We start from the raw sequence: 19100 nt of genomic DNA on the forward strand, positions 1-19100 counted from the left end.
GATCAGAATAATCCATCGATCAATACGAAGCACGAAACCAAGATAAAAGTATAACCAATTATAGATCCATTTTTAAATACAGCAGGGATGGAAAACTCCCCTCAAGCAATCGAATAAGTCCAGTTCGACGACTGCAGACAAAAGGAAAAAGGAATGTTGGGTGAACAAATTAGGAAAACCAAAAACCCCTTCGATCTGCAAGAATTATCCATGCAGATATAGAAACAGGGTAGCAGTAGCAGAGTGAGCGCTCTTTCTCTCATCCGCGCATATAGTCTATCAACGACCTCGAGCGCGGAAATAAGTCGCGGAGCAGAGGATAAACAACAAAAGATTTCAGGTCAGTCCATCTCAGACGGACCGGTGTAGAGTAGATAGAGGAAGATAGTAACAGGATCCCAGGAGAAAGGCGAATAGGAGACAGGAAAGGGGGGATGCTCCGGGAATAAATTTCAAGATGGACAAGAAGTCACCGGGTAAGGATGGGAATGTAAAGGCGGATGGATATAAGGGAGTATCATAAGCGACACGACGAAGCGAAGCGAAAAAAAGAAAGCAGGACTACTGTACGCCGATAACCAGGTTTGTGCGTGTCGGTCACAGCAGAAACAGACAATACCACGCCATATTGCAAGAAAGGAAGAATGGAAAAAAGGGGCGAAAAAGGCAAGATCGTCTCAGTCAAGCGTTGCATCATCCAAGACTTGGTGACCAGTTTACGAGATCACACGGGCAGTCTGGGGCCGCATGAGGTCTTCACTGGCCTGCTTGGACAAAGTGCCAGTCTCAGTCTGCTGGTCATCCATGCCGTCAGTCTCGTGGCTGTGCTCGTCGTCGTCCTCCACGATGCGGGTGGGGATGTCGCCGGGGCCGTACTGCTGGCTGGATCGCTCGGGGAAGGTGGAGCTGCTGACCATGGACATGGAAGTGCTGGAGCGGTTGTGAACCAGGTCAGGGGTGGGAGGGATGCTGGAATGACGGTTATCCGGGTGCAGCGAGCTGTGGTCAATATCACTGATTTCGCTGGTGGCACGGGTAGTACGGCCATCCTGGCTCTCGTAGTCGGAGACGGAACGCTGGTCGTGGGCCTTGATGGAAACGGAGTCGTCGTCCTCGGCGTCCTGGGCGAGGTGCAGGCCTTCAACGGCGGCGGCACACTGGTCGCTGATGCTGCGGATGATGTCTGCAATAGCATCGGTCTTGTCGCGGAGGTAACGGTCGGCGACATCTGTAATGCTCAGGCGAGCAAGGGACTTGTGGTCCTTGTCGAGGTTCAGCAAATGCTGCTCAAGCTCAGGTCTCATATGATTTACCGAAGGCTTTTGACCGATCTCCCTGCTCGAAGCTTTCCTCACGACCTCCACACTCTTCTCGCTCTTGTTGTCGGTCTCCTCGGGGGCGTCTTCGTAACCCTGCTCGACGATCTCAGTAATCTCGGAAGCACTGCCGATTGAGCGAACAATGTGCTCCATGTGGTGGCTCTGGCCGTTGATGAGGCTGCGCAGGTGGAGGACCACACGCTGGGCATCGTCACGCTGGCGGCAAAGGGTAGCGTTAGTGTGAGTAAGGCCAGAAATCTCCTTCTGGTTGCGCTTGCGCTCACGCTCCAGCTCCTCAGCAATCTCTTGCTGCAGAACCAGGGCCTCGAGGGCATCGTCACGCTGCTTCTCAGTGCCGGACAGGCGGAGAGTAAGGCGAGCGACGTCATCCTTCTGCTGGTCAATGAGGCCAGTGAGGCGGCGGTTCTCGCGCTTGTGATTCTCGATCTTGACCTTGAGTTCGGAGGTCTCCTTGGTGAGTTGCTCAGCAAAGGCCTGGAACTTGAGGAACTGCTGCTTCCAGGTCTCGAGCTCCTCGACCAAGAAATTGTTGCGCTTGGTAACCTTGCTGAGCTCGGTGTCCATGCGTCCCTTGAGGTTGATGAAGTCTTGCCAGGCCTCCATAGCATCCCGGGAGTACTGGTTGCGCTCACGAACGATCTCGTTGAGGTGACGCATCGAGACCTTGGTCATCAGGGGCTTCTTGACGGAGCCACCGAAGATGGCCTTCATGCCGGTGTTGCGACCGAGCTTCTCACAGACGTGGTCCATGACGCCCATAACAGCATCCTGGTTCCACCAGGTAGGGTCCTGGACGCTCTCAACCTCGCCACGCATGACAATAATCTGACCAGCAGGGATCAGCTTACCGCCAGCGTAAGCCGAACGCAGGTGAGCAGGAACACCAGAGGGGGAGAGATCGCCGTTAAGGGACTGAGTCAACCGGGTGATGAACTTAGTACGCTGGCCCTGGTTGAGGACATTGGGTGGGCTGGAGGTCAGAACAAAGTTGCGGTCCAGGTCCACCACCAAGGCATCCGAGGGAGCATTGAACAGAGTGCGGCACTCAGCGGTGATACCCAAAATGTAAGGACCAGGCTCCTGAACCAGCTCTTTGACATGACGGGCGTGCACCACGGGCACGTACAGACCACTCCACTCGTACACGCGAACGCAGTAACGAATAGTCTCGGCGGCCACGGTCAGCATAGCAGGGTAGTGGCTGACGAAGATGATACGGCGAGTAGGCGAAACGGCAGCCTCGATCACACCGACGATGTTGGGGATCGAAAGACAGTTGAAAAGGGGCCACATGGCGAAGTTCTGGAAACCAGTTGGCGAGGATGGGAACTGGTAGCACAAAGCGTAATCCTTCATATCAATGCGAACCAAGTCGTTCAAGCGGGGAGCCGGGAAGCTGAGAATCCGGGAGACTTCCTCGGCGTGGAACAGGTTGGTAGCCTTGTTCCAGTGAATCCACATGCCACGGAGGTAATCGCCCAGCAGGTCATACAATGGATACCGGGACAGGAAACTCAAGCAGTAGGGGATCCAGTAGGTCTCATCAGGGTTGTCGTAAAAGTCGGGCTCAGTCTTCTTGCGTAATTCGCGGATTGTCTCGGCACGCTTCTCATCAGCACGAGACCAAACGCGCAGCGCGATACCGTACAAAGTGTGAGAAGAGTCCTGTTGCAAAACAAAAGCGTGGTGGGCACAGTGAGGCTGGCTCTTGCCCGTGCAAATTTCGACATCGTGAGGGAAACAAGCCTAGATTGGAAGCATTCGGTTAGTTTTTCCGTTCCACATTCTTCCAATCTATATCAATCGGATCGTCGCATTTGAATCAACTTACCCGCATGGCTGCGTGCAGAGCGCGAGCAATCTCATTGTCCTGCTCTAACCGGGGGCTGCTGCCCAGGATCTCGGGAAGCCAGAATTGGCTAACGGCGCCCTTCATGTGGCCAATTTTGCCCTGGTCTGGAGAAGGAGCCTTGACCCATTGTGATGGCTCACGGCCGACACCACAGACCATATAGGCGTGGGTCAGAGTTTTTGGTGTCCGCTGAGCGGGCTTCATGTTGAGAGTGGAGGGAATGGGTTGGGTGATACGGGAGTGCAGCGACGACGTGCGACTGGGGACGACCAGCGAATTTTCCCCCTCGCCGCGAGTCGAAGGCCGGTCTCGAGTGGCCGGCCGCACAAAGGAACCATGTTCTCTCAGAGATGCTCCCATAATGGCGTGTGTATATAATCCTGACCCGTTTCAAAGGGTGAGGTGCACTATCAAGTGCCGGAGTATAAAGAAAAAACGGGGGGTTGAAGGAAAGACCAAGGATTGGAAGTCGAAAATTGATAGGTCACAAAGAGAGTGTTGATTCAGAGTCGGTAAGAGGCACCCCAGGCCATGTGTGAAGGTGCGTACAGAACAAAGTTCTATTTGTCCACACCAAAGAACCGAAGATGCCGAAGTAAAAGGGTTTAGGGGGGGGGAACACAATGGAATAGGAGAAGAAGCTGAGACCGAAGCTAAAGCCAAAGGGGGTTCATCCGGAGCCAGTTACGAACGACAGGAACCACTCGCGCGCGCCGGTTGGGATCCACCTGGTTCCGGTCCGTTAAATTAAATGGCAAAAGCGGAGATGCTCCAAATTAGAATGATTTCTGGTCCAGGGGTATCTGTTTTTCACGGAGAAGCCTGTCGTTATATAGCCACAGAAAACCTTGGAACTTGACGGGATTCACGGTATGCGCAGTATGCGGTGTTATATGTATAGCCCTGCGTCCAGGGGCCCAAATCCAATTTTACTGGAGTTACAATCGCAGCAGACATCAAACCTCCTTTCTACTGAAAAGTCCCCAAATACTACGCTGGATGTGATCTATGTACCTGGTCGATACATCCTGCATGGACAGCGTTTCAAACCCGTTGACCGCTGCTTTTCAAGCTTCTTTTCTTCCCCTCCAACCCCCAGAACCTTAAAAACTCGATAGATCATGTCAATAGTAACAAGCGACTTGTTCCTCTATTCTTTATCTTTCTCTTCTCTCTTGCCAAACTTTTAATCGATAAATCTTTTTTCAACTGATGCGACCGCACTGCAACTCTGTCTCGCCTGCGAGCTGCGAGGAGAGCGTTATCCACTATGACAACGGACATTATGATCCATGATTTCTACACAGACCAAGTCCAAAAATACGAAATAATACTAATCAAAACCAAAATTTCAAACACCAAGGAACTGCCCCAGTTCCTCGCGATCAAGGTCACTCAAAAAAATCCTGCATTTAGTGCCCGATCGTACCTTAAGATCGACAGAGATCCATGATTTGGAAACGAAGCACCATGGTTCCTGGAGCCTTGGGGCCGCAAAGCTTCCCAAGGCCCTGCAGTGATTGCGTCCCGCGTACCCGTCTCACGGAGAAAAAGCGCTGTGAGTGGTGCGTTCCCCTGGCCCCAGAACTTGGACCCACGATACCCAGCGATTCGTGTTCGATCGGTGGTCTGTGTTCGTACCCCTGAGAAACGAGGCCTTTTCGCAGCCTGCATGTTGTACAGGACATCCCCCTTGGATTACGTGCATCAAAACCTGATATCAGAAACCTCCGATTGCCTACAATTTGAGACAAAGGGGAATAAAAAAACCGCATGGCTCAGCCTTCTTCTTCCCCTCTTTTTGTTTAATTGAATTTTCGATGGGCTCCACTACTTGTCATCTTGTCAGAATCTACCGAGCCGACTCAGGAAGTTCGTAATGGAGATCCCATCGGTCCAATCGCCTCAATCCGTATTGGTGGGCAACCTTGTCTGAATTGGCGTCTGTCATTCGCATGGAACCCTTGGTACACGGGACATAGCTCCAGCTGATCTAGAATCAAGCGGAGAAATTCTGATCAAATAATCAAATAAGAGAGTTTTTTTTTACAAGAATCCAAGAACAAAGGATTAGATTATACTGGGTCACTAACAGGGATCAATCTCAAATCATTTCGGAATTCTGGAGCCGAGAAATTCGAAATCCACTCTCTCGCTGCAAGCTCTAAGGTTGTTCACTACCGTATGTTATGCAGAAAGGAAATTGCTAGAACCCAACTAAGAAACGCCTCTACTTTAGAAGGAAACGACCGTGGGTAAAACGGCTATTACCTGCGTCAAGAAGGCAAAAAGTTCACGTACACGGCACTTTTCCCCTCTGGACCTAGAGCCTAGACCAATTCTGGCCGTAGCTTCTGCCGATCATCCACCGGTGTTTCGTCTGCGTGGGTGCGGCCCACATTCCAGCTCGCCCCCAGTGTACCTGCAGGATACGTAACCGCTACTTCGGGTGTGGCGGGTGACCCATAACGACAGAGGTACCGTGGATGCTGCTGTCAGGTATCTGTGGAGACGCGCATGCTCGCTCCGATCTGGTAGAGATCAGAGTGCGTAGATAAGATTTTTACAGGCTTTTGTATGAGCCTGCCCAGGTGGGAAGTTGGCTTGGTCTGTGTGAAAGGCTGGGTATGTTACTGAAGTTCCAAGGTAAGTGTGGGAAACCGGGTTAGTAGAGATGTACACAATAGTCGAGAGGACTATTGAGTTGGTGGTCACAATCCACAGATGGCACTGGGATCAACCTTGGACAATGGCTAGATGCAGGCTGTGCTTTTTGCTAGTAAAATTGTATTGGTTATTTAGGGTATCTATTGCTACCATATTGCAATCCCAGCCAGAAAACATTGGAACATATCATGCAAGGCTCCTCTCTAATACTATACATGGCAGTCTCATCGGAAGATGTAGATCATGCCCGCTCGGTCAACACTGACAATCATGCCATACGGTTGTCGCAACACAGCTACATCTTGGATAATATCCAGATGGCTCTTGAGTAGCATCTGCTGCTGGAGACTAATCACCGTGCTGCGGGGAGGCCGTGAGCTTGCCTTCCGCGACCCTCCCGCTGCCTGCCCGCTACCAGGCGCATTGGGCAAGTGCTCGGTCGTCACTAAAAGATTTGGTCCAGGCTGAGATAGCTCGTAACGCGGCTTGCCAGCGTTAGCGCCCTCTGATACGGCATCCATCCCACTAACGATCATCGACAGCTCCGGGCGGGCAAGGTCCCAGAACCGGATTTTTCGGTCGCACCCCGCAGACACGATGAACCCGCACCGGCTGCTAGACGCTTTGTCGTCATCAGGGGCATTCAGACCCACTGCAAACGCCCAAGTCCCAAGTCGATCTCCAGAGGGGGTGTTGGGTGGTGACGCGGAACCATTTTCTCCAGTGGTTGGTGGCATGCCCGCCGCCGCAGGGCTGGCGGTAGCAAAGCGACTGAGCATTCCCTCCGGTCGGTCTTCGTCTACGGGCCACGCCTCAAAGTCTCTTGCCATGGTTCGGTGGCCACGGGCGTTGGTGGGACGTGAGGCACGATGCGTCCCATTAGAGCTGTTATCGTGCGTGTCCAGAGGCGTCGCCTGGTAGACCTCGCGGCACCGGAATCGCTCAATATCCCACACTGTAATTTCATTGCCGTGGCTGCCGCTGCTGGATACGCAAACCCAACGCCCACGTGGCTTGGTAGGGTGCAATTGGATTCGCTGGACGGATCCCCAGCCAGGAAGACCCCATGCCTTGAGTCGCACACGGAACCGCAGGTCCCACAGGTCCAAGATGCCATGCGTCGTGCCGACGAGGAGCCAAGTGTGTCGACGATCACAGCAGAAAGTGGTTGGGGTTCCATGATGCACGGGATTCTCCAGGGTGTAAACCGGTAGCATGGTCTTCATGTCCAGCGCAAGAATCCGACAAGCATTGGTGGCAACAAGAAGATTTGACTGGCCTTCATCCCGGAAATGCTCCATCCAGACAGCATACTCTGGGGATCCATTCTCCATGACAGGCAATTGGTACTCGCGAACAAGTTGAAGCTTTCCGTAGCGCACAGTCTCGTTGACTTTGTGATAGTCGACCCGAACAGCATGGATACTACCATCTGTCGCGCCGCTCACGAAGGTGTATGTATTTTCAACGAAGGTCAATGCCTGGACCCGGGCTCCGGGCGCATGGCGATGAGTCTGCCGGGAGCGAGGGGTTAAATTTCTCTCCAAACGCGTCGTATCCCAGATTTTCACGGTACTGTCATCGGACGCAGTGACAAAGAAAGAATGATCCGGTGGCACAGCAATACGATTCACCGGGCCGCTGTGCTCGCCAAAGGTCGCCACCAAGTTCCCCTCGGGTCGCCAAATCTTATTAGGATCGTGTGTGTTGGCTTTGCGGATTGGTTGTCGTAGATCCAGCTCCTTGACATATGGACCCAGGTCGAACAAATCAGTTGGGTAGTTCTCAGCAAAGACGTTGTCCAGTAGTCGCAAAACCGTTGGGTCATCGCCTGCATATGAGTGATTGGCACGATATCGCCGTGCTGCTGCCTGGACTGGCATGCGTTCGTAGGCTTGAGTGATACCGGATGGCTGGGGAGTCCCTGATCTTTGGACGGGGGCATCCACCTTTCCAAAGGCATTGGCAGAGTTTGTGCTTGTTTCCGCATTTGTCTTCGTGGTCTCATTGCGCCCGAGAAGGTTTATTGCGCTTGATTTCTTTTGCACCCTTTCGCTTCTAAGCGACATGTTGTCCGTATTTGTGGGCGTAGTTGATGAGCTTTCTTGGCCAGAACTCAGTCGCCGAGCGGGAGTAGGGATATCCAAGACTGGGGAAGACAATGGCCGAGTGCCGGGACCATAAGCAGGAGATGAAGCCGCGGGGGAAGATGCAGAGGAGTCTACTGCAGTGTCACCCGGGCGGCTCGCACGAATTTCCATTCCCTTGTGAAGTTGGCTCCGTGATCGAATATGCTTGTGGCCAGAATGAGGAGTCCGCTCAATAGTCGTAGAGGCATCAAGCAGTGCATCAGCGATAGTTCGCGGCCTAGATTCCTCGGGCCTTGGGCTTTCGGTTCGATCCCGGGATGTACTTTGCGGCTTGTCGTTGACGTTCTTATCAAAGAAAACTGTTTGGGGCGTGAGACCGTGTTGGGCCAAGCTAATGATATCGTTCCACGGCGGAGTAGGTCGGGAATCGACGTCCCTTGCTTGCCTCAACGAGACCCTCCAGATATAATCCTTGAGTGCAAGGAGCTTAAATTCGTCCTCGGGGGTCATTCCAAGATTTCGCAGCTTAGCAAGCCATTGTTCGTCTTCCTCATTCTTCGAGTGTGCACTTAGGGAAAAAGAACGCCCAGGTCGAAATCCGTGTGCACCAGGATCAGAAAGACTGAATGCACCATCGCGGCTCGCTGACTTCCAAAATATCCCTTTGTCCGACTTTGAGGCCCAGATGAATGCCATCTCGTACACATTCCTGGACATCGGGCGCTTGAGAGCATCGAGGATTTCAACCTCAGAAAAGCCAACGATCTTGACTTTGAGAAATGGTCGAATGAGGGGAGTCAGAATGGAGTAAATGTCAGCCACAGCCAGAAACTTGGTTGACTTTACGACCAGGTTCACCGCAGCCTCCCGGATCCAGTTGTTAGGGTGGACCAAGAACCCAAGGGTAATATGAAGCAGATCCCATATCGTAGATCGCTGGAATAACCCTAGGTCAGCCATAGCTCCTAGGCACCGAATTACCTTTTCCACGACAAATTCCTCGGGCTCCGTCATAGACTGGATCATCAGCGGCAGAATGTATTGCTCTAGGCTGGTGCTTCCCACGTACGCAGCAACACCAACGACAGCCTCAAAAAAGGCGCACTTTAAAATCCAATCCCGATCGTTGAGATAGGTGTTGAGATGACTGAGAACAACCTCGTTTGCCTTCAAATTACCAAAGAAAACGCAAAGTCTGGACACAGATCCCAAAAATGCTCGGCGGACCGTGGCATCGGTATCGGTCAAGAGAGCTTTTGTGTGAACCTCGAAGTACTCCATAAGATCAATCCGGGCCACATCATAAAGGTTATGATATGTAGCATCTTCAGTCCATCGCGGCTCAAAGCCGACAGGAATCAGCGCGGTTAAACGAGTATCAGAGCGCAGCGCCTGGATCATGTCCAAGAATCTCAATGAAGACTGCGCCAAAGATGCGATGCACGAGGCATATGCAGCACGAACCATGACACTTGGGTTACTCTTGGAGGAGATAACGAAATGCTGAAGTCGCGGGAAAATGTACTCAGGGAAGAGATATGCGTTCACTGGAGACACTACTTGCACCATCTCTAATAATTGCGTCAATGTGCGGATAGCCGCAACCTTCACACTATCTGTCCGGTCGGCCAAGAGAAGCATGATGTATGGCAGGACACGATCGAGTTTTGCCTCGTCAGACAATCTTTCTGCAAAGGCCAGAAGAATATCACAGGCTTTGATTCGAGCTGAAGATTTCGATGTAGTCCGAAGGTTGGAAACAACGAGGGTCAAAAAAATCAAGACACCCTCGTCAGGCTGTGTTCCAGATGCTTGATTGTTCCCGCCCTCCGGCAGATCAAGCTTTACAGGGAGTATGTCGCCCGTGAGTCGTGAAACGGCGGGGCTGGGTACACCCTGAGACCCTCGAGATGAGGAGCCAAGGAAATAAGAGATCTTGTCAAAGTCTAGACAGACTCGCTCTATCCTGTCATCGGGCTCACCTCTGTTGGCAGACTCCGCGTCCACCTTCGTTCTTCCCGAAGATGGATCCGTCATGAGGGACATGTATTGATGGAGAAAACTGTAGAAATACTCCGGGAAGGCTTTATTCTTCCAGAAATTCAGATACTCTTCTGCAGAATACCTAGACTCAGGTTCCAGCTGAATCATATGCATAATCAGTTCACGAATTTCGGGATCCTCAATTTTGGCGAGCGGGCCGTGCTCCGGGCTGTATTCGCCTTTTCGATATTTGTAAATTTGACTAAGTGTGAAAATTGGCGATTCGAGAAAGAGCTCGGCAATGACGCAGCCAGCACTGAAGATGTCCATAGCCCAATTAACGTGACGATTGCCCGGCTCTTCACCAGCGACTAGGAATCTTTCTGGCGCGAGGTAACAGGTTCGTCTACCCGATATATCAAAGTAAAAGGAGAAATCTGCGGGATTATCCTCGGGCAGGAAAGTAGGCTTGAACGAAGAAGAGAAGTCAGACAAATATAGCCAGTTCCATGATGTGACTAAGATATTTTCCGTTTTGATGTCGCCGTGAAAGACATCCATGGAGTGACAGTCTCGGAGAGCGCCCAAGAGCTGGAAGGCGATCCATTTCTTCTCGATGTCCTCAAGGAATGGACGGGTGCTATATAACAGTCAATCTTGGTCCTTGTATATCATATGTACCAAACCTGATCAGACGAACCTCATTCGATCATACAAAGAGCTATGGATGTATTGGCGTATTAGGTATCCACTGGTGCTGGTTTCCAGGAACCTTTCATAGCTCAATGCATTAGGCACATCAGATAACAGCTTGCGTTCCCCTGTGTAAATAAGATCAGTTCAGGTCCCACGCCTTATCAAGTGGTACACGCATACGAATAATGGCCTTGATATATGGCTCCAGCTCCATGGTCGGATAGGGCTTCATGATCACCTTCACAAAGACCAGACCGTTCTGTTGCCTAGCACGGATGCTCTTCATGAATCTGCCCCCACCCATGGACTTCTCATACACTAAGTCCGAGAGCTCGGGAACATCGATCCCTGCTGACCCTGCAGACAGGGTTGTGAGGGAATAACCTTGCCCCATGGTGTATCATGTGTTTCATCTCTCTCTTTTCTCCTCTTGACGTTGGAGAATGGGGAAATACAAGCAAACGATAACGCGAGTGAGGTCACTTGACACCGCCCCACGTGATGGTGATATGAAGGCGGTGAGGGACTGCCAACACACTGTTAGAGCTGAGAGCCGTCATTTCAGTCATAATTATTTCAATCTCGTATATATTCTCGAAGTTAGAAGGACCTTATGATCTGAGTCGAATTTTTACTGTCTACTTACTCAAACTCTCATGATGCGTGGTCGTGGGTAGTTCGACCCGGTTTTACAGGAACCGACAAACCAGGAGTAAACAAACATCCAAGGGGAATTGACCCTTGACAACTAAGTTTTCAGCGAGCGTGAAGACACTCTAAGTTTGAGAGGTGATTTGCATATGTTTAAGGTTCAATCCGGTGCGTTCTTATCTTGCATGGCTTTATCCTTTGAATCCAATCTGACAGGACCCGCCCACAGCTAAAATACGGGGCTCGCATTCCGATCTCGCCACTGAGCGCTCGGCATCCAGCATGGATTCTTCGTTCATCATGGACGATGTTGGGATCCCTGTTATTGACACCGATGAGTCTCTGTTTTCCATCATCCCAAAACTCTCCCAGTAGGCTCTAGCTGCAACCTTGCTCTTATTCCAAGTTTTCCAGACAACTCTAACTACCATGTAGATTTATCACCAACGCAGTTGGTGAAATTGCGTTTTCATTCGAGGACATGAGCCATGAATCTCGTGGCCACCGTCTTCGTCAACTAGTACACACTTTGGCCGAGGACAGTCACAATCCCTTCATTATTGTAGCCTTGATGATTCTCAAGTGGGAATTTTCAAGTGTCGCCGATGACGACTGGGGATTGTATGAAAGTCGAGGTGCAGCCTGTGAATTTGTTGCATGGCAATACCTGTGTTATCTGAACCAGATTGAAGCCATTGACTTTCTACTGGAAGAGCTTCCGATTCCCCGTCGCAATTCAACAAATCTGACCGAGGTTGAACGGGGTGATCCGGGCGATCCTGAGTTTGAAATTGCACACGAAACAGAAGCAACACCGCTTCTGTCCCGCTCACCGACCCCTCTCCACCTTCTTGGACTTGGTAAAAGAAGTGCAGCGGCTCAAAAGAACCAAGACTACTCGGAGCTCTATGGCTCAGACCATGAGAGGGAGGACTTTTCACGGTATTTCCAGTTTTTTGGGCTCAACGCATTGGAGATTGCGGCTGTCGCTCAAGCCAAAAGATTTCTTAGTCAGCGTGTTGTTCAGCGTATGGTCAATGACATCTGGAAGGGAGAGATTGTTTTCTGGGACTCGCTCACCGTTCTTTCGACCAAGAAGCCGCAAATATTCAACCGCAGGTAGGACCAGCCCTTCATCGCGTCCTAAATTCTCTAACATGATTGATTCAGAACAGCAGATCCATACTCGCGCATGCGGGTCCCTGTGTATCGAAAGATGTTTGAGGCAGGATTCTTTCTTTCCCTGCTGTTTCTGTACTACACAGTACTCGTGGAGAGGTCGCCAAGCTCAATCGGTCGATTTGAGATTCTGATGGACATTTGGATTGTCGCCTTTGCCTACGACGAGCTTAGTGGACTTGTCGATGCTGGAGTACTCTTCTATCAGATGGATTTCTGGAGCCTGTGGAACCTCGGCATTATAGGAGTTGGATTTGCATTCATCATTACCAGTAAGACTCCATTATCAAATATGCTCTTACGTGGCTCTTTACATTTTACATATGCAAAAACACCTTTTGGTCTTCATGGGCTAACGTGCAAATTACAGGGGGCATTGGTCTAATTAAAAACGATGACTACATCCTCAATTTGTCATTCGACATTCTCTCCTTAGAGGCACTCTTTCTGGTTCCAAGGTATGATGATCCGCATTTTCTTTGATTTCCATGGGTTATCAAATCTGACACCGAGGAACTCGCAGAATATGTTCGCTTGTAAGCTTGAATGCTTATTTCGGAAGTTTGGTAGGTTCAAAGAGCCCCGCGGCTATGAGTAAATTCCTGACTGTGGAACGAACAGATACCAGTGATGAAAGAGATGGTAAGATCTCAACCTAAACCGGCGCTCAGGCGCCCGAGGCTAATAAATTCTAGACAAAAGCATTTATGAGGTTTTTACCGGTAGTGCTTATCATTTACGCAGGTATGGATGACTCGAGATACGTGTGTAAACATGACTGACTGTAGGGGGTCAAAAAGCATTTCTGACAACCTTTTCGCTTCTTGCTCGTGACCGATTCTCCGTTAGTGAAATGTCTTACCTGCTGTTGAAGGTGTTCTTTGGGTGAGTCTGTGGAGATCTGTCTTGATCGTCACTTAAGGCTAACATTAAAATAGGTCTGGGACACTTGGATTGGTGGGTGGATAGAATCATAACCTTTGACAGTATCCTGAACTTACTAACGATAAATCAACTGGACAATAGGATAATGCATTGGAGGTTAGTCTTCATTGCCGATATGACCACCACGCCTTGGTTTACTGACATGCTTAACATCAGATCTCTCCGATATTCGGCTATGGCTTGATGTGAGTTCTTTCTGTTTGTATCTGATCCAGGTGACTGACATCAAGTACAGGTTGATTTTTGTCCCATTGAGCAACTTTTTGCTCCTTGCATGCCTTATCAGTTTGATGGGTATGAGTCTAGAGGGAGTAGGTCTTCTGTGACTTATATCAACAACAAGAGCTAAGCCCATTGTTTCTAGGTAATGGCCCACGCTCGTGAGGAGTATCTTTTCCAGTAAGTGTATCGAACCCACATTGCATACCCAATCCCAGTTGCTGACATACTCAGGCTATCTATCTACGTCCTGGAAAGTAGCAATTCCCGGCGCTTAACATATTTCCTGCCACCTCTGGTTCGTTCCTATCTTGAGCTTCCCTTCAAGATAAGGAAACCCCAATACTAACATAGACAGAACCTAATTCCACTCCTATGCATCCGACCTTTACGACTATTTTTATCCGCGGGGACAGTCCGCCGAGTACGCATCGTCTTACTTCGAGCAACCCATCTTCCATTTGTAATGATGATCTGGATTTATGAGTCAACCTGTCAAGATTCGGACAAATTATCCTCTCGGTCCTCTCGACCTTTAGGAGGACGACCACCTAGCACTGCCGCGAGCGAGCCTAGTGTTTCCAGGTTCCAGGCCCCAATGCATCCTTCTGTGGTTGAAGTGAATCGTCTAAGACTGGGCCATGAGCGACTTAATGTTGATTCGCAGGGAGCAAGTGACTCTAACATACCGCGATCTGGGCAGACACAGCTTGTGGATGTCATGGATGCTGTGGAACGACTCCGGGTACAGGTTGAGCAAGTGAGCATGACGCTCGCGGCGCAGCAACGAGGCAACTAAATGTATTATTCTATCTGTTTTGTAGTGACCTGGATCTTTTCATGATGCATATACTTTCGGGGAATTATTTTTATAGACAAAATACATTCAGTGAATCATAGTCCCCGGTCCCGACTTGAAGTGGAATTGACTTGACTTGGGAGACACCTTAAAAGAGCATTGGTGAAGCTCTCTATTCACACTCGATATATCTCACCTTTGCTTTCCTAAGAGAATCATTCGGAGTGCTCGGCCTACTTCGTAAAGCTCAGGGCCCTGTTTACTAGTACGGAATACGAGGAGCACCTACTAGGGTACGTACCTCTTGAGGTACGAGATACGACAAAAGCAACACGAAGGGATTATACTTGAATGTCAATCCGTGACCTACACAGAGGGGCTTGCTTCCCCGTTGAAAACCCCTTGTATATCTTAAAGGCTGAAGGGTTATTAGCATCTAATTGGAAAAAACGCATTCGGTTCAGATCGGATTTTAGTGTATATGTCACCAGCAAATGAAGCGTACATATCGTGCATACAAGTTGTCAATCTAACTTACATTTAGCTCATCAAGCTAAAGTAGCTGGTGCGCTTATCTTTTGCCAAATGAAGGGATAAAGAGTGGGTAAAGCAGGGATTATTGATTATGTTAGCATCTTCATGCAGGCGCAGCTAATGGTTCTTGCTCCAATTCCACGAATGAACTGAGAGCATCTACCCCACTCTTCATCATCGATCATTATTCCAAAAAGCCTCGGCATAAGATGAACTGCGTGTTTCGTTTTGAATCGCCTTTGATAAAAATAGCCCCCAAATGACGTGGACCCGCTCGGAGTTCCACGATCAGTCCTTTGAGTAACTTACACTCCTCCCCTCCCCGTCAGCCAGAATATCCGATTCAGACTGAAGCGGTCCTGAGACCGAAACACCCACCTACCCTTCATCATATGATCTGGTCGCGCAACAATGACAAGTGAAAGTCCTGTCATCATCGTCGGTGGCGGACTGGCGGGTCTTGTGGCTGCGTTTGAGCTCTCCAAGCGTCAAGTTCACAGCATCATCATCGACCAAGAGAACGAAGCAAATCTTGGGGGACAGGCTTTCTGGTCTCTTGGAGGTCTTTTCATTGTCAACTCTGCCGAACAGCGCCGGGTGGGAATAAAGGACAGCCGTGAACTCGCGCTGCAGGATTGGTTGGGTACCGCACGCTTTGACCGTGATTGCGATTACTGGCCGAAGAAATGGGCTGAAGCTTTCGTCGACTTCACGTCAGGAGAATTCGAAAGCTATGTCAAATCACTCGGCTTGAGTATTGTCAGTGTCGGCTGGGCGGAACGAGGCAGCGGAGACGCTGGGGGCCATGGAAACTCGGTGAGTCCGGCCCCCATTGTACTGAAACCACGCCACTGATAACAAGGCACAGGTACCAAGATTTCATTTGTCATGGGGCACCGGCCCTGCAGTGGTCGATATATTCGAGAAGCCTGTCAGAGAAGCTGCGAAGAAAGGGCTGGTGGACTTCAAATTCCGCCACCAAGTTGACTCTATAGTGGTAGATCAGCACGGTGCGGCTATTGGTGTGCGGGGCCAAGTTCTCGAGCCATCGGATACCGTCCGAGGAGTTGCAAGCAGTCGGAAGAGCGTGGACACATTTGAGATACGTGGAAGCAAAGTGCTCGTATCCAGTGGAGGTATTGGCGCCAACATTGAACTAGTTAAGAAGAATTGGCCCGTTGATCGAATCGGTGCAATTCCATCCAACTTCGTCGTTGGTGTCCCTGCCCATGTCGATGGACGTATGATCGGAATTGCCCAGGAGGCAGGCGCCAATGTAATCAACAGCGATCGCATGTGGCACTACACCGAAGGTATTATGAACTGGGATTCAATCTGGCCAGATCACGGAATTCGAATTATTCCTGGTCCATCCTCACTTTGGCTAGATGCCACGGGACACCGTCTGCCTCCAATGCTCTACCCTGGAACCGATACACTGGCTACGCTAAAGCACATCTGCCACAGTGGCCATGACTACACATGGTTCATTCTCAACAGAACGATCATTAGCAAAGAATTTGCTCTTTCAGGCTCCGAACAAAACCCGGATATTACCGGGATGAGCTATCTCCAAGCCCTGAAGCGTCTCCTGGGCTGGTCTCCTACCGCGCCTGTTCAAGCATTCATGGACAAAGGGGCCGACTTTGTGGTCGAGAAGACCCTGCCAGAACTGGTTGTTGGCATGAACAAATTAGCGAAGGAACGAGGTGGACCCGAACTTGACATTGAACACATCGAAAAAGAGATACATCTTCGCGACAGCCAGTGCGACAATCCATTTAGCAAGGATGCCCAGATAATGCTCATTCAGAATGCACGCAACTATTGGCCTGAGCGATGGTCCCGGGTAGTCAAGCTTCACAAGCTCACTGATCCTAGCCATGGCCCCCTGATCGCAGTCCGGTTGAACCTTCTGACTCGAAAGACCCTTGGCGGATTAGAATCGAACCTAGACGGAAATGTTCTTCGTCCAGATGGAACAGTCTTCCCGGGGCTGTATGCTGCGGGTGAAGTTGCTGGGTTTGGAGGAGGTGGAGTTCACGGATACAGTGCTCTTGAAGGCACTTTCCTCGGAGGCTGCATTTTTTCAGGACGAGTGGCAGGTATTAAAATGGCTGAGGCAGTATTAGGGAGCTCAAATGAGTCCTTCTAGGGGTTTAAGAGTTTATGAATATCAGAATTGAATGTCCGCAAGCTGATATACCAATTAGTCGTGTATGTTAATCCATATTAAGCATTTCATCAATTTCAAAACATGAGGACATTGAGAGATTTGACATCTAGCATATCTCCATAACATAGAAGTCACGGAATCTACTCACTCGCTGAGCATCTTCACAACCTTGAAGCTTACATTTGGACATGATCGAATATACATACTTTATCCTTCGACCGAGGTACACTCATAACTCGGGTCCGGCCCGAGCTAGGGAATTGGGGATTGGGATGATTCGGGTTCTTTCCGGTTGATTGATAGAATCGAGCACCCTTTTGAAGTGGAATCTTAGAAACTCAGATGGCATGTAAATGATGCTTTACCACATGTTATGTACCACACACAAGGGCATACCCATAGACAGTCCTGTGAATTACAGAACAGTCCGGTCCCCTTATAAGCTGATCGAGTGCAAGACCGGGTCGTTTCCGAACTTCAACAACCCCGCAGTGTGTTGGACACATCAATATGCAAGGCCATTTGATTATGTGCTTGGTTCTCACCTGCTTCTCACACAAAGCTGAGTCGACTGCTTTGAGCGATTTGAGAGATATTACGATGGATTGGTTACAAGATAAAGCGCTTGGTTGGATTCCGGGTCCTCCAGTCAACAAAATTGACACTCATCACCATTATGTCCCACCATTCTATGCTGAAGGTATGGCTATTGCCACATCAAAATATGTTTCAAGGCTGATCTTGTGTTTGTAGCTATTGAGAAAGCTGGGGGTATTGAATCTCAACCTTGTCGCCAGTCACGAGCTAATTTTTAACTACCTTGACAGGGGACCCCAGTGGCTGGCCCACGCCATCTTGGACATCCATGAGAAGCAAGCTCCTCATGAAACGTCTCGGTGTCCAGACAGCCATTCTCTCTGCGACTGCCCCCGGAGCCTGTATCCTCAAGGGATCCGAGTCCTTTAAGCTTGCCCGTCAGCTCAACGAATTCGCCGCCGACCTGCGGGACAAAGAGCCTCAGCAATTTGGCTTCTTCGCTGCCCTCCCTGATCTCCTCAACACAGAGGCTGCTCTTGCTGAAATTGCACACAGTCTGGATATATTACATGCTGACGGGGTGACCCTTTTCACACGCTATGGGGATAACCATACATATCTAGGTCATTCGTCACTCGAGCCCATTTGGGCAGAGCTGAACCGCCGCAAATGTGTTGTCTTCATTCATCCAACTCATCCGGTAGACACAACCATGTTCAATCCCAAGCTACCACAGCCTGCATTAGATTATCCGCATGAGACCACACGATGTGCGATGGATATGATCATATCTGGTACAAAAGCAAAGTATGCGGATTGCAAAGTCATTCTCTCGCATGCGGGAGGAGCTTTGCCATATTTAATCACCCGGGTGGCCACTCCATTGCGCAAGGCACCGAACCTGGTGGCGGAGCATCGCATGGGAACCAACTACCAGCAAATTATGGATGATTTTCGAAGCTTCTACTTCGACCTCGCATTGTCGAGCTCTCCGCATGTTTTGGATATGGCGTTGAAAATGATTCCGCATGATCACATCCTATATGGGGTAAGTGTTCCGTGTTTGGTTCATGTATCACTGTCCTCATGCAGCATATAGAGTGATTTCCCATACGCTCCCATTACTGCCTATCCGGCTTTCTTGGAGGACCTCGAGGGATATGACATGAGCAAGGAGCTGAGAAGCAAGATCAATTTCCAGAATGCGGTTTCGTTGATTCCTCGGCTGGCACAAAACACTAGCCAGAGATTGTGAGAGCCAGTCTTTTTTTTTATTTAGCCTAAACAATGAAGCTTCCAAATACCAATTGGTTTTGCGTAAAATAACGATGGCGTTGGCAAGCTGTTTACCAAGCTGTTGAGCCCCACACGTCTGACCGCCTTCCCGCACAAAACGGACACGACTTCGCGGAACTTTTTTTTCTTTTCTTTT

The 19100-nt window shown here is 49.9% G+C and overlaps 5 protein-coding genes across 5 annotated transcripts; 3 read left to right on the forward strand and 2 right to left on the reverse strand.

Annotated features, from left to right (window-relative positions):
* Nucleotides 1-716: 716 nt before the first annotated feature.
* Nucleotides 717-3552, reverse strand: N7503_000234 (DENN (AEX-3) domain protein; the record flags this gene model as incomplete). Its single annotated transcript, XM_057059795.1, has 2 exons — nt 717-3086; nt 3172-3552. The coding sequence occupies 2 exons, from the start codon at nt 3550-3552 to the stop codon at nt 717-719; spliced, it is 2751 nt and encodes a 916-aa protein (XP_056926718.1).
* A 2531-nt stretch (nt 3553-6083) lies between these two features.
* N7503_000235 (ubiquitin-binding serine/threonine protein kinase VPS15) lies at nt 6084-11022 on the reverse strand (the record flags this gene model as incomplete). The annotated part of the gene is made up of 3 exons (XM_057059796.1): nt 6084-10572; nt 10633-10753; nt 10809-11022. 3 exons carry the CDS (start codon nt 11020-11022, stop codon nt 6084-6086), a joined length of 4824 nt encoding a protein of 1607 aa, XP_056926719.1.
* Nucleotides 11023-11579: 557 nt separating this feature from the next.
* N7503_000236 (uncharacterized protein) lies at nt 11580-14421 on the forward strand (the record flags this gene model as incomplete). Its single annotated transcript, XM_057059797.1, has 15 exons — nt 11580-11650; nt 11715-12398; nt 12450-12730; nt 12829-12916; nt 12982-13024; nt 13080-13100; nt 13154-13202; nt 13247-13343; nt 13397-13415; nt 13485-13499; nt 13560-13588; nt 13639-13714; nt 13768-13802; nt 13857-13920; nt 13981-14421. 15 exons carry the CDS (start codon nt 11580-11582, stop codon nt 14419-14421), a joined length of 2013 nt encoding a protein of 670 aa, XP_056926720.1.
* A 945-nt stretch (nt 14422-15366) lies between these two features.
* N7503_000237 (FAD-binding dehydrogenase) lies at nt 15367-17110 on the forward strand (the record flags this gene model as incomplete). Its single annotated transcript, XM_057059798.1, has 2 exons — nt 15367-15771; nt 15824-17110. 2 exons carry the CDS (start codon nt 15367-15369, stop codon nt 17108-17110), a joined length of 1692 nt encoding a protein of 563 aa, XP_056926721.1.
* A 531-nt stretch (nt 17111-17641) lies between these two features.
* On the forward strand, nt 17642-18923 carry N7503_000238 (amidohydrolase family protein; the record flags this gene model as incomplete). Its single annotated transcript, XM_057059799.1, has 3 exons — nt 17642-17831; nt 17959-18716; nt 18768-18923. 3 exons carry the CDS (start codon nt 17642-17644, stop codon nt 18921-18923), a joined length of 1104 nt encoding a protein of 367 aa, XP_056926722.1.
* Nucleotides 18924-19100: the final 177 nt, after the last annotated feature.

Source organism: Penicillium pulvis, assembly GCF_028828015.1.
Source record: "Penicillium pulvis strain IBT 33274 chromosome Unknown contig_10_segment0_segment0, whole genome shotgun sequence".
In the NCBI taxonomy this organism is placed as follows: Eukaryota; Fungi; Ascomycota; class Eurotiomycetes; order Eurotiales; family Aspergillaceae; genus Penicillium; species Penicillium pulvis.